At 42.5% G+C, this 13,352-nt stretch overlaps 1 protein-coding gene across 1 annotated transcript in view; it reads left to right on the forward strand.

Moving 5' to 3' along the window:
- The first annotated feature begins 265 nt into the window (after positions 1-265).
- Positions 266-13,352, forward strand: part of LOC134439286 (NLR family CARD domain-containing protein 3-like) — a 50,454-nt gene continuing 37,367 nt past the window's right edge. The window contains exon 1 of the mRNA XM_063189188.1: positions 266-273. Coding sequence (XP_063045258.1) covers positions 266-273 — 8 coding nt within the window. The remainder of the gene's footprint in view (positions 274-13,352) is intronic.

Below are 13,352 nucleotides of genomic sequence, written 5' to 3' on the forward strand. Positions count from 1 at the left end.
GGGCAAATATAGCATATTCAATTCAGTAGGTTCATAATTTCACATGAAGTAGACTAATTGAATGTTCTATTGTTTACTGTAACCTGGCCTATCACGAGAGTAGGCCTATATGGCCCAATCAGGTTTTTTGACCCTACCACCAAAATCATGATCTGTCAATCATAATCTCAATCTCACAATCTTTCCAACCACTTTTAAAATCTAACCGAGGGTGCACCATTTTTGCAACAAAAAAAAGAAACCAGAAACTCAAGGCTGAGAAACTATGAACAGGTACAGTGGCAGTTTTGGGGGATGTGATATTGGTAAGCAAGAATTCTGTAACCAAGCCAGGGGGGTCTCCCCCAAAACTAACCCTAAACCTAACCTATCAGAGGTGCAACCACAAACTGCGCTTTGCCATGCGGCAGTTTACTTGGAAGCAGCGGGGAACACCCTGGGGATGACCCTGTACAACATGATCTCCAAAAATTCCGTGTTCCTGGACACGGATGTTAAGGACACAAAATCCGTGTCCAGGAGCACGGATTTTGCCAAAATTCCGTGCTCCTGGACACAGAATTATTTTCCGTGATGGACACACAGAAGTGCTCTCTATACTCCCACAGCTCTATGTTTCCACAGTCTTGTGTTTTCTCAGGATTTTTCTAATTTCAAATATTTTGTCTAAAAAAAAACATTTCTTACTGACAGGTTAGGGTTTTGGATAGTTTTGGTCTGGGCACAGCTAGTTTTCTTTCATTCATTATATGAGTTTGATAGCCTAGCAACCAACTGGAAAAGGTATTTCTCAAAAATATGTCTTAAATGACAGGTTAAGGTTAGGGAATGTTTTGGTCAGGGCACAACCTATATTGCTATAGCATTATTTTATTTAGGATTAGCATTTGGTATGTGTTTTCTAATGATAGAGTTAACACAGTGCTGTGGTAATAGCCTATAGAAAGCACTTCTGTGTGCCCATCACAGAAAACAATTCCGTGTCCAGGAAAAAATCCTGGCAAAATCCATGCTCCTGGACACGGATTTCGTGTCCTTAACATCCGTGTCTAGGAGCACGGAATTTTTGGAGATCAGGCTGCCCTGTAACATCCACCACCAAGAGAGATTATGTCGCTTCATTTTCAGTTTGTATTTGCGCTGGATTTGACACTGCGCTTTTCGGCACTTGACTTCACGCTGTCGCTGATGCAAACCTATTGGAAGGGGGGCCCCCTCGAGCAGGGGGTATTAGGGAGGCGCTGTTGCTTCCCTCGCAGCAGAGCCCTTCATACAGATGACAGCACCTTATTATAGGGGGTCTTACACACTAGGGCGGTAAAGCGTCGAGAAAATACATTAAAACATATCTGTCCTTACACACCAACCGGCGGTAGTCGGGCATCAGTGGCGTGGGAGCCGGCTCCGCTCCGCGCTGCATTTGGAAAATAGAACTCGAGCATATTTTTCACACCAGCGACCAGCGGTGTCTCATTCAAATGAATGGTAAAGTAACACACTAGCTTTTGCTGTGGGGGGGTTTTGAACAGGACTGGCCGCGCACGCAGACGCTGTCAGTGTGATAGGCAGAGAAAAACACACCAGCCGAAACTAAGCAGAAAAACCGTGTTCGTCCCGCGGCCGTTCCGTTCGGCTTTGGTATGTTTGACCCCTTAAGCTATTTAAAATCAGCATTGCTGTTGAATACATAACATGTCGTCCTTGGGCGCCCCTCCTACTCGGGGCCCCTAGGGAACTGCCTACATTGTTTACCTTAACGGAATGGGTCTTCGCGCACGACCGGGTCCTCACACCACCCCACAGCAACACTGCACCTGACAGATAACACCAGCGAGCCCAGGAGAGTCCAGATCTGGCATCTCGCTTTTAAACTATTTACAGAAATTTATACTCTAGGAAGTGTCGCTATTTTGCCCTTCCGCTGGGTCCCGGTGCCCGCCCTGAAATGGGGAACTGTTTTCGAAGTGACATGGGGAGAGGAAGGAACAAAACATCAGACAACGCATACATTTCAGAGGACTTCAGAAATCCTTAAGACATGAAAGCAAACGAAGCAGAACACTTTGGAACACAAATATTCAAACGCGAAAGGATAGGATTAAAGGTCATTAACACCTTAATGACAAGAGACACAACAGCAAACAGCAAGCCAAATTGCATATATCAAAGAGAACAATAGACTGAGGGATACGACAGAGACTTACTGAAATTACTCAACTTATGGAGCGATGGAGCAGTGACAGAAGCAAGAAAGAAAATGGACATATCAGTGAATGAAATTGGATAACTGTGTTTGAACTTTGAATGAGCAGAATGAATCAGTTAAGAATGTCATGATGAGAAGGTTGAATAAGTTCTGACAGCAAGACCGGGTGTTCAAAGTTAATGTACAGAATGTCAGATTCTTGCAACTTACACATCAGGATTATTTAGCAATGTGAACCTGAATTATATAACAACAGAAGGATTCATTAGAGGTCAAATCACGGCACTAGCTGAGTGGAAACAGTGTGATATTTCATATTCATTGATAGGATGACAGAGTGTGTGCAATGTATTTGTGAAATGTTGTGATTGGATATTACTGGTAGTTTGAAGAAAGTAAATTGTTAAGCAAATAGCGAAGAGAAATGGAACTAGTCAAATACTTAGTGTAACTCAAGACAATGTAAAATGGTCAAAGGAATCATGGGTTAATCAAGCCTACTCAGTTAAAATTCTAATGCAGAGTGGTTACAAATTCATGTTAAATCAATTCTTAACTGAACATGCAGGACTGCCAGATTGATATGGAGTCATCGTGGAATTTTCCCTTCACGTCTTGTTTTTCCCTTAAATTGGCAGAATTGGGTTTTGCAAGATGAAGATGAAGGTTTTCGCCACGATTTAAGGATTGAAGATGGGAGGCATATAAGATAAAAATTGTAACCCTCTGTGAGTCTTTATAGACTCAAATGGGGGAAGTTATGTCGTATTTTTTTTATTCTTATGTGATTCTTATGTAGATTCTTATATGTACATGTATATGCAGGAATATAAAGGTATATGTATGTGACTATATGTATATATCATTCCAGTGTGTAAGCATTGTACTCTGTGTTGAGTGTCAGGGCTTGTCTCTGAGGTGGAGTCAAGCTAATTAGCATGTGTAAAGTACCTGGCCCTGGTTGGGCCAAGAGCTATAAAAGACCTGACGATGCCACAAGAAAGGAGGCTTCCTGACTAGAGATATCATAGAGAATGGTGTCTCTGGCTACGACGTCTCCTGTTCCAATGGAGCAGTAATAAAATATGCAGAAAACTCACCAGATCAAGAGTGCCTGTCTGACATTAATAAGAAAAACCCTACAACTCGATGATCGCTCTGATGATCGCAATCGCTGCGGTCTGATGTTTGGATCCATTCTCATTGCGATAAGCCACAGTCTCAACACTTCTCGGTTTTGCAGAGGAAGCCGGTGAAAAGACAAGGATGTCCATCTAGTCATCCTGTTTTCGCATCCTAGGAATGTACACATTCCAACCATTTTTGCAAAACCCAAATCTTACTCCCAAAAAGCAAATGTTTACAAGCGTTTTGCAGCGAATGAAGCTCAACAGCCTGCTGTCAGAATAAATGGTGTCGCCCACAGACAACATATAGGAAGACTATATATGTCATCGCGTATTTCAAGCTCGTCCGCACAGGTCGGCCATATTAGCGCAGCCTAAACTCTCCACAGAGCCTCCGTTACACCTGAAGTTAACTGAGGAATTGAGACGTTGAGATGCTGAAATATGTATGCTGTTATTTCGCTGAAATATTGACACGTGTATATAAATAGTACGGCTCCTTAAAACTTAAGTGCAGACTGAGGTAAAACGCACAGGAGAGTAATATGCTACCCACTTATTTATTTGTCCAAAAATAGAGATGGACCGAGAGCAAATACACATTTTAACTGTTGTTGTGCATTACGTTGATGGAAGGGATATATTAATTGCGTTTGCATCAAATTAAAGGCGACAGATGAGCAGGCATGAAAACGGGTCAGGGGTGAAAAAGGTGAGAAAGGTGCGGCGTGGCGCGGTGGCACGGAGCGGCGCGTGTGCTGCAGCGGTGCGCGCGCATGTGTGGTGTGCAGTCGTGTTTTTGGGGGATAGTGTTGTATAAGAGTCATACTAGGGGGGTCTGGGGGCATGGTCTCCCATGGGAGAAAAAAACGTCTTTAAATGATGAATCTTGAGCATACTGTAGCGACCCAGGGACAGTGAACATAAGAACTGCCAACCATCTTCGTTACTTCATGATTGTCATGCTGTCATGTCTGATGAGGGGGGCAGATAGATAGATAGATAGATAGATAGATAGATAGATAGATAGATAGATAGATAGATAGATAGATAGATAGATAGATAAAATGGGTTTTGGTTCTCAGCCTTTAAAAAAAAAAAAATCCCCCTTGACCTCATCATAAGCTTCCCAACACCCCATCGACCTCATCAAAACCCTGCAAATGCCCCCCTTAAAAATAAAATAGACTAATGCCCCCCAATGGCAACTAAGCACCCCCTCCTCTCAACACTATCCAATGTCCCCTCAACGCTTGCCTGGTTGTGATCTCGTTTGAACAGTAAATCATCAACTTGTTATACAAAAAATATTTGTCACAGTTTGGATAAACTACTGAAATTTTATCCAAACTACTCAAATTTTAGTCTATTCACCTAGTATAGCTGTTTCCCTATGGGAAAAAATAATAGGAAAGCTCCAACTTTGACCGTGAAAAAAACTGTTTGACCGTGTTCCACTAAGCTTAAATATAAATCGGTAGATTTTTAATGTCATTTAGATGTAGGCTACCAAGGGATTACAAAAAACTTGGCATGATTCCTATAACAATTTGTCCCGTGTCAAACGATTGACGAAGTTAGGCTGCGCTCTTTCTCCCTCTCCCTCTCCCTCGTGCGTGCTATAAGAAGAAGCCGCAGCATATGATTCGAAGCATGATGTTGGATGCCTCGCGTAGCCTACATGCGCTTCTTCCCGGTAACGCCTACTAGATACTTTCGCCATTTCGTAGCGCACAGACCCGTTAAAATAGCCGTCAGGAAAACGTGCCGTGGGCCTACCCAAGCTTTCATTAACGGAGCTCTTTTGAGAATAAATATTTTTTTACGTGGGCAGGGCAAATGCGGTTGCAAATCATTAGGAATAACAGCTTAACCACTGTGGCTAACTACATCCACTCACTTCTCATCTAAATGCTTGCGTCCTGATGTTCTCATAACAAGAATCATGATCTCAAATAGCTACCTCTCTGGGAAACGTGTAGACCAGTGGTTCTCAACTGGAATAGTCTTGTGACCCACAATTTGCCGTGGTCAATACGTTGTGACCCAAACTGCGTGTCGCACCGTCAGATTCTTCCAATAATAATAAAAAATATCATCATGCATTTCATAATATGCTTTATTATTTGCATTGTATGCTGATATACAATGTGTCTTATGAAGTAGTGGAGAGGAAAAGGCCTATTAACTATGTTTCACTCTGTCTTCAACATCATAGTCATTTTAAGTGCATTGCATCACAGCTCCGCGACCCACCCAGGAACCCTCCGCGACCCACTTTTGGGTCCCGACCCACCAGTTGAGAATCACTGGTGTAGACTATCTGTGACAGATCGTTTGGACAGATATTTGATACAACCACGCCAGCCCCACAGACGAAAGCGGCACCTGTTTTAAATTGCGCTTTCAAAGACAAGTATGAAGGGCGGGACTTAGATTGAGCTCGTTCACGTTATTGGCTGTGCCGACAGCAACAAATGCTGTGATTGGTCAAACGTCATTGTCAGTTGTGGAATCTCTCCTGAAACTATATGAAGTTTTCTGCGGTAGAGCGCTGATACAGTAAGTTGGCGCTACACTTTTCTCCTCGCTCGACCCCCCCCTCCTAAAATTTTCTCCTCGGATCTACACGATTCACAGAAATGACCCATTTTGATTTCAAAACGGCGAATTTCGCCGAAAGGTGAGGGATTTTCATGCCTGAGTGAGGTACTGGAAGAGAGATTACACCGCAACAATTTCATTCTAAGCGTCATGACTCATTTTGAACACAGGGTGGAGCAGTCGAACCCAAAGCAGAATGTAGCACACATGGGACCGTTTAATTGTTATTTTACTCAAAATGTAAAAGAATACTTTGTGCGTTTATGGGATCTATTTAATTACTTGAATAAGCCTACTAAACCATATTATACATGATTTAGGCCTATGTAAATTATAATGTAATGTAATATAATATAATATAATATACGTGAATATTACTTTCGTTTGGAACGTTTTATACTGTATAACAAACCAAACCTTTCGAAAATCAACGTGAATTTGAGGGAACTGTGGTCATCTGGAGAGAATGGATCACCAAAATCTCACTGCAACTGGTTGAGCCAGCAGGCTGCGCTAACATGGCCGCCATGCGCGGAAGTTCGACTTGCATGACGGGAACGCGGATGGCGCATCTAGTCTTCCTATATGATGTCTGTGGTGTCGCCAGCCGATGACGTCACGGCGCCGCCTTCGTTGCAGTTTTCAGAAATAAATTACTTAAAGTAGGCGGGGGTGTGACAGATGCGGTACATGTTTGATTTGACTATGTCACAACTGTACAACGTTTAAAAAGTGGGGACAACTCATTTATGGGCTTGGTAATATTGCCCCTACGGCTACCGTTGAGTGGATACCGTCTGACACAAAATCTTCCAAACTGCACCAAATGGGAAAAAATGGTATGGGTGTGTAGAGTGATGTGTTTTATTCCAGAAATAATGCCCCACATGCAAAAAAATGTACTTTCCCTTTAATATTGTATGTATTAGTGCTAATAGATGTATCCCTAAAATAAAGTGTTACCATGTATTTCGCTCCTATTTTGCTCCTATATCATTTCAAACATGTAGCATACCGGTAGCAATGTATCTTATCTGCCCATTAGGCTAGCTCTATGCGTTTGTAAGCTAGCTCTACTTCTATTGTATGGCAAAACACTGCAGCCTTCACAGAATGCAGCTGCACACACAGTTGAGATGGTAAGTAAATACAGTGAAGAATTTGAGAGCTATTCTAAACTATTAAAATAGTAAGCCTACCGCATACTTGCCTTTTATTTAACTTTGTGGGATCAAAGGTATTTGAAATGTTCACCATGATTCATCCATGGCATGTGGGTTCTTCATGTTTCACTCTCGCCAGCTTCTTTTGAGCAATAAACCAATTATTTTTATTAGTTCAATCAACATCTTACATTGCATGGAAAAACAACAATCCATTCCACATCTTGCAGTAGCAAAGCGGCATAGGGGGATATGTGCTATGAGAATCGTTTCAGGAGAATATGTGGATCGGAAATCTTAACAGTGGATTGGAAGTTTTTGATACATGAATTATGTTGATATCGGACCCCGATCCTGATACTGGATCGGATCAGTCCCATGCCTAGTTAAGATGTATCATGATGTTACCCCAGTTTGCTTGTGTGTGTGTGTGTGTGTGTGTGTGTGTGTGTGTGTGTGTGTGTGTGTGTGTGTGTGTGTGTGTGTGTGTGTGTGTGTGTATGTGTGTGCGTGCGCGAGAGAGAGAGCAAGAGAGAGAGAGAGAGAGAGAATTACATTTGCCAGGACAAATTGATATGAGTGTATTCCTCCAGCCCACTCCCTGTGAAGAAGTCAGACTCCCCTGTCCCCAACTGTGTGTCCATGAAGAGTGACCAGTCCATGGTTCGACCATTACAGTTTCAAGCAGGGGAATCTTCTGGAAAGACGTAGGTGTCAAATCAAACTTCACACCTGATGCACTGTATATTTCAGCAAATAATTACCACATCCAATTACTGAAATCATTGTAGAGTATCATTCATGAAGTGTAGAGAACTGTCAGTGAAATAATTCTTTTTTTTATTCTCGCAATTCATCATATTTTTTCTTCCAGTGTTGAACAGCAGAGATATGGTCATCCCAAGGAGATGGACAGAAGCAGAGAGGATGAGGAAGCGAGAGGACGGATGGATAGAGGCAAAGAAGAGGAGGAAGAGAGTGGAGAGCAAGAGGGGTCTTATGCAGAGCAAAGGTGAACTGGTGTCCAGTGACCCTTACTAAAAAAAATCACACAGTATGCTGGAGCCCAGTGTGTATACCAAATAAAGATACTTTACTGTGTGTGTGTGTGTGTGTGTGTGTGTGTGTGTGTGTGTGTGTGTGTGTGTGTGTGTATTTGTTTATACTCCTTGCACTCTCAGAAATAAAGGTACAAAAAAGGTACAAAAGCTTGTTGCTGGGGCAGAAAACTCAAAGTTGTGAGAAGTACAGTAAGTGGCTACAAGCGGTCATTTGTACCATCAGCTGTGGCTATTATTAACAAAGAACTGGTTATAATTACAGAGAGCAGATCATCAGTAGTGTTTTGTTAATTTTAAAATTTCATACAGTAACACAGTGCTTTGTAATACAGCATAGGAAGCTCTGTGCGCTGCGCTAGCAGTAAGTAATACGGTAAAATTGAATAGTCTCTTAATTTTAATTGAGTAATGAGATTTAATTTTATTCCACAGGTTTTATCTAGCTATCTTTATACACACACACACACACACACACACACAAACACACACACACACACACATATATATATATATATATATATATATATATATATATATATATATATATATTTATTTTTTATTTTTTTATTGTGTTGACAGTGATGTGTGTTTGTCTTGTGTGTCCTTGTGCGTCCTTATGCCACCACCAAAGCAAAATCTCCATTTTATGTAAGTTTAATGGACAATAAAGAAGTCTAAGTCTAAGTTTTCTCGGTCAGACTTGGATTGATGTTGCTTAAAGCAACACTCCGGTTTTTTTGACACAGGACCTCATTTCCGAGTCAGCCAGAGTGTTAGAAGTGTGTCCAGATCGTTTTTTTTGAAATTCCATGCAGTCATTGTAAAACGACAGGTCGATGTTGCTAAGCTAGCGCAAGTGATCCACTTTTTGTTAGCATGACCCAAAAAAGCAGTCTTAACAAGTTCAATAAACACTCAAAGCACGTCAATTACTTCGCCAGGCTATCGACACAAATACCCACGTTGATGGAGAGATTTAGGGAGTAAACCAACCTTAGAATTACATTGCTCATCCGCAGCAACTTACTTCCTGATTTTGCAGTCGCGGACTGATATCTAACACCAGTGTTACCGGTTCTCACTGTCAAGTTTGTTTTGAGCGCAGCTGTCTGCTAGAACTACGACCAGACGAACCCTGATCATAAAAAAGAATGGCAATGTTCGGAGAACCCTACGCTTTTGATGACGAGGACGAGCAAATTCAGAAGCATACCTGTATGAGCCGGAATATACTGCATTAGAGTTTAGATGGATTTGAAAAGGTCCGAACGAGAGCGCGCGTCTGTATGAGGCAGCCACTGAAACTGTAGCAGAAAGCCGGAACAGAATAACAGGGGATTGGTGTCGTGTCAGTGCCGAAATTGCAAGGCATTGGAGACAGAAGAAGAATGTTTTGCTGCCGAGTTGGGACTTAGTTTCCCCACAGATGCAAGAGATGGAGATTGCATCGTTCCATAGTCTAGATGCCACAGCATATCTCGAGATGTGTGCATAACGGAGCACCAGGACTTGTATCTCAATCGTGGACTGCTAGAAACATTCTTCTCAGTCGAGAAAAAATACATGGACCCAATGGCCAGTTGTCAATGTGGTAAGCTATTAAAACATTTTGTGAGTTGTTCCCTAGTTGAAGAACGAAGCTGCCGCGTAGGTTTATGTAAACAGTGTAACTATTGCAAGGAAGGCACACCAGCCATAGCGCGTAAAGCACAGCAAAGGTTTTAGGTAACCTTAGCTAAATCATCATCAGTAAACACTGCTACAGTGACAGCAGCAGAATGCCTGTGTAAGCTTGTAGGACAAACGTGATCTTCGGAGACTGTTGGTATCACAGTGGCTGTGGCACACCAGGGATTGGGAAGGTGAATGGCACCGCAGATGTTTTCAGACTTTTCTTTGCGGCTATTCTGATTGACTTTATGAAGTCGTCAGGGCTGAAATGATCACTGCAGATCACCCTGTTAGCTGTTACGTAGTGTCTGATGTGTTTACTATCTCTTGCAGATAGGAGCTAGTTTTCTTCATCCGGGTCTTTTTCAGGAAACGAATGAGAACGTTTCTGTATGGGCTCTATTGTCGCAATTTTATACACATTTATTTACCATGTTGCCACGTTGTTGGTTTATAATCCACCATACATTAAAAGACGCAGTAATGTAGAGTATTGTAGTTCTACCTGGCGTCTCACTGTTGAAGTGGGTTTACATCTGATCACAGCTGTCGAGAGCAAGGTAAAATTACGCTGACAGGGAGAAAGTAGTTCACCTTATTACAAAAATCCATGTAAGGCCAGGTCAGTTTTAATTGAAACAGTATTCGATCACCACAAACCTTCACATCCACAGTCTGGCATAATAATTGATGTGATTTGATTGCGTATTGAATTTGTTAAGACTGCTTTTTTGGGTCATGCTAGCAAAGGTGGATCACTTGCGCTAGCCTAGCAACATCGACCTGCGGTTTTACAAGGACTGCATGGAATTTCAAAAAAACGATCTGGACACACTTCTAACACTATGGCTGACTCGGAAATGAGGTCCTGTGTCAAAAAAACCTGAGTGTTGCTTTAACGCATGACATGATGGCAGATCACGGAACTTCACGCAGTAGCTCAATGACTAGAAAGCTGAATATTTCCTTTCTTTGGTAGAAAATTGCTCCTGTTTATATGACGGTCTAAGGTAAATGGAGGAAATCAAATAGTTATCTTGTTTTTAATTGTGAACCAGTTTTACAGTGATGGCTTTTAGCGAACACAAATTACTTTCGGATGTAACCCGTACCGCCACGTGCCCCATGGTGCCATGGTTTCCGACCCTGTAACACTGAGAGATAATCGAACGCAGAGCTCACAGAGATGACTAAAAACTGTCAAAAATTCATGGAGAAGTGTCAAGTTTGGCAGAAGGTCAATAGCCTACTGGCATTGATCTGGCTTCGTTGTAAGCAGTCTAAAACCATAGCGTAACGGGCCGTAGCCTAACGCAACTTTGCACAAACTAAAACACTGACAGGATATTTTTTCCGAGGTGTGGCGGGACACAGCACACACACACACACACACACACACCGGCCATAGCCCTCCCATTCCACCCCTTCATTGATCACCTTATATCCCCCTATGCCCACCCCGTTCACGCTCCCTAATATTTCTCCACATTAGCGCTATAACCTCTTTGGACAGCCCTAGTTGAGAAGGATAGGTGATAGAGTTGGTGCTTATTGCCATCGGGGGTAATTAGTCCATTATATATTTTTTAAAACCAAGGGGCGCTGGGAGGGATCAAGGGGGGGATTGGGATGCTTATGATGAGGTTCAGGGGGCCTTTGTTCAAAAAATGGTTGAGAACTACTGCGCTACCAGTATGACCCAGACTGGCGCTCCCCCCAGCACACACGTGCGTGCGCACACACACATGCACCTCATCCACCATTCTACACCAATGCACATCAATACGTGAGAATTTCAATCCGTTGTTTACCACTGGTTTTCAACCTTTTTTGAGCAAAGGCACACCGTTTATCGAGGGAAAATGCCAAGGCACACCACAAATGAAAATGTTAACTGAAAATGTTAACTGAAAATACAACCATATTGCCTATAAAGGTAGGCCTACAGCCATTTCATTTTCCATGGCACACCAGATGATTTCGGATGGCACACTAGTGTCTTGTAGTGTAGGTGAGCATGATGGGATGTGTACCTTTAAGCCGCATCATTAAGTCTGTCGTGCGTTGGTGCGCCATGTGATCAGTAGGCACCAATTGGCAAAACTTGGCACGCTTTTAAAAGGTTGGCACAATCTGCTCGGAGTCGGAGGGAACCGTCAGATTGTTTGTGTGCTTGTGGCAACTATGCCTTTGGTTTGTGTGTGTGGTGCCGCTGGGGAGTCGAGCCCATGTAGAGCCTCGCTTCACGAGAGAGGGACAATTTCGTGGAGTTTGGTCTATGACGGGGGTGCGACTGTAAGCGTGGCCACATTGGTTCACTAGGGCAACTTCGTACTTGGCGTTATAGGAACCAGGCTTTTTGCGCTGCGCACTTTGCCCGGCGACTTCGAGACAGTCGGTCGCTGTCCGTGGTACCTGTGGATCCACCTGTTGGTCTATCTGCGGCTGCTGTTTATATTGGAGAGTGACTATGTGTGTCTGCGTGCGCGAGTGTGTGACGTTTTCCTTTACTTGAGTTCTTATTTTGTGTTATTAAGGAGAAAGTGAGAGTTCTCTGTTTGTTGTTTTGTTTGTATCTTTCTTTTGTTTATATTTTGTTTAATTTTGTTCATTACCTCACACCACTTGGGCCGCCCAGCGTGCGGGTTACCCCTAAATATATCTCATTTGCTGTGCGTAAAAGTAAAACACAAGTGTCCAGTGGTATCGGTGTGGGTTTGCCTTGCTTTGTATTTTCATTTCATTACTTAATTTTGGTTTGCTATGCTGTGTAGCCTACTACTAGTGAGGAAAACCTTGGCCTCCTTGGCCCATGTGGGTGGTGCGGGTGTCCAATAGCCGTTAGGCCTAATCTATTTTAACTGTTTGTAAATTTTAAAAAGAAAGGGTAAGACAATAACAGAAAAGTCATTTGAACCCTGTCTATGTGGTCCGAGCTTAACGAACATGTGCTGCTGGGTTTAACAGTTGAAGTCTAAATAAATTCTGGGGGCGAAATTCCCTCAGTGGCGTAGTCGTGCAATCATCTGTTTGAAATTGGTAATTATTATTTTAATTATTTGCCGACGGCCCAGAGTCACGGATAGTCTATAACTAGCCAAAGATTATTTAATTCATTTAAATTTTAGATCGTCTCTGGTCTAGCCTTCCTATCCTAACTCTCAAACATTTTTGCCATTGTTGACCTGGCATTGTTGACATCATGAGAATGAATGACAGCAGTGGTTGCTCTGAAGTGTGTCAAAGCCGTAGGCCCTATATAGCTACGTGTGTTGGTTCAGACTTAACTGCTGTTAAGAAACATTAATCCAAGTCTGACATCCAATCCAATCCAATCCAATCCAAGTCTGTCTGAGAAAACTATTAACCATGAATGCCCACTTTGGATAGTTCCAAATGTCGGAGTTGTTACAAGTCTAAGCTCTCTGCATGGCTGTGATAGCCTTGATTTAGCCTATACATTAAAAGGGGAGAACCGCAACAAACGACTTCAACGTTTCAATAAAAAGAAAGAAAGAAT

Source organism: Engraulis encrasicolus, chromosome 22 (assembly GCF_034702125.1).
Source record: "Engraulis encrasicolus isolate BLACKSEA-1 chromosome 22, IST_EnEncr_1.0, whole genome shotgun sequence".
In the NCBI taxonomy this organism is placed as follows: Eukaryota; Metazoa; Chordata; class Actinopteri; order Clupeiformes; family Engraulidae; genus Engraulis; species Engraulis encrasicolus.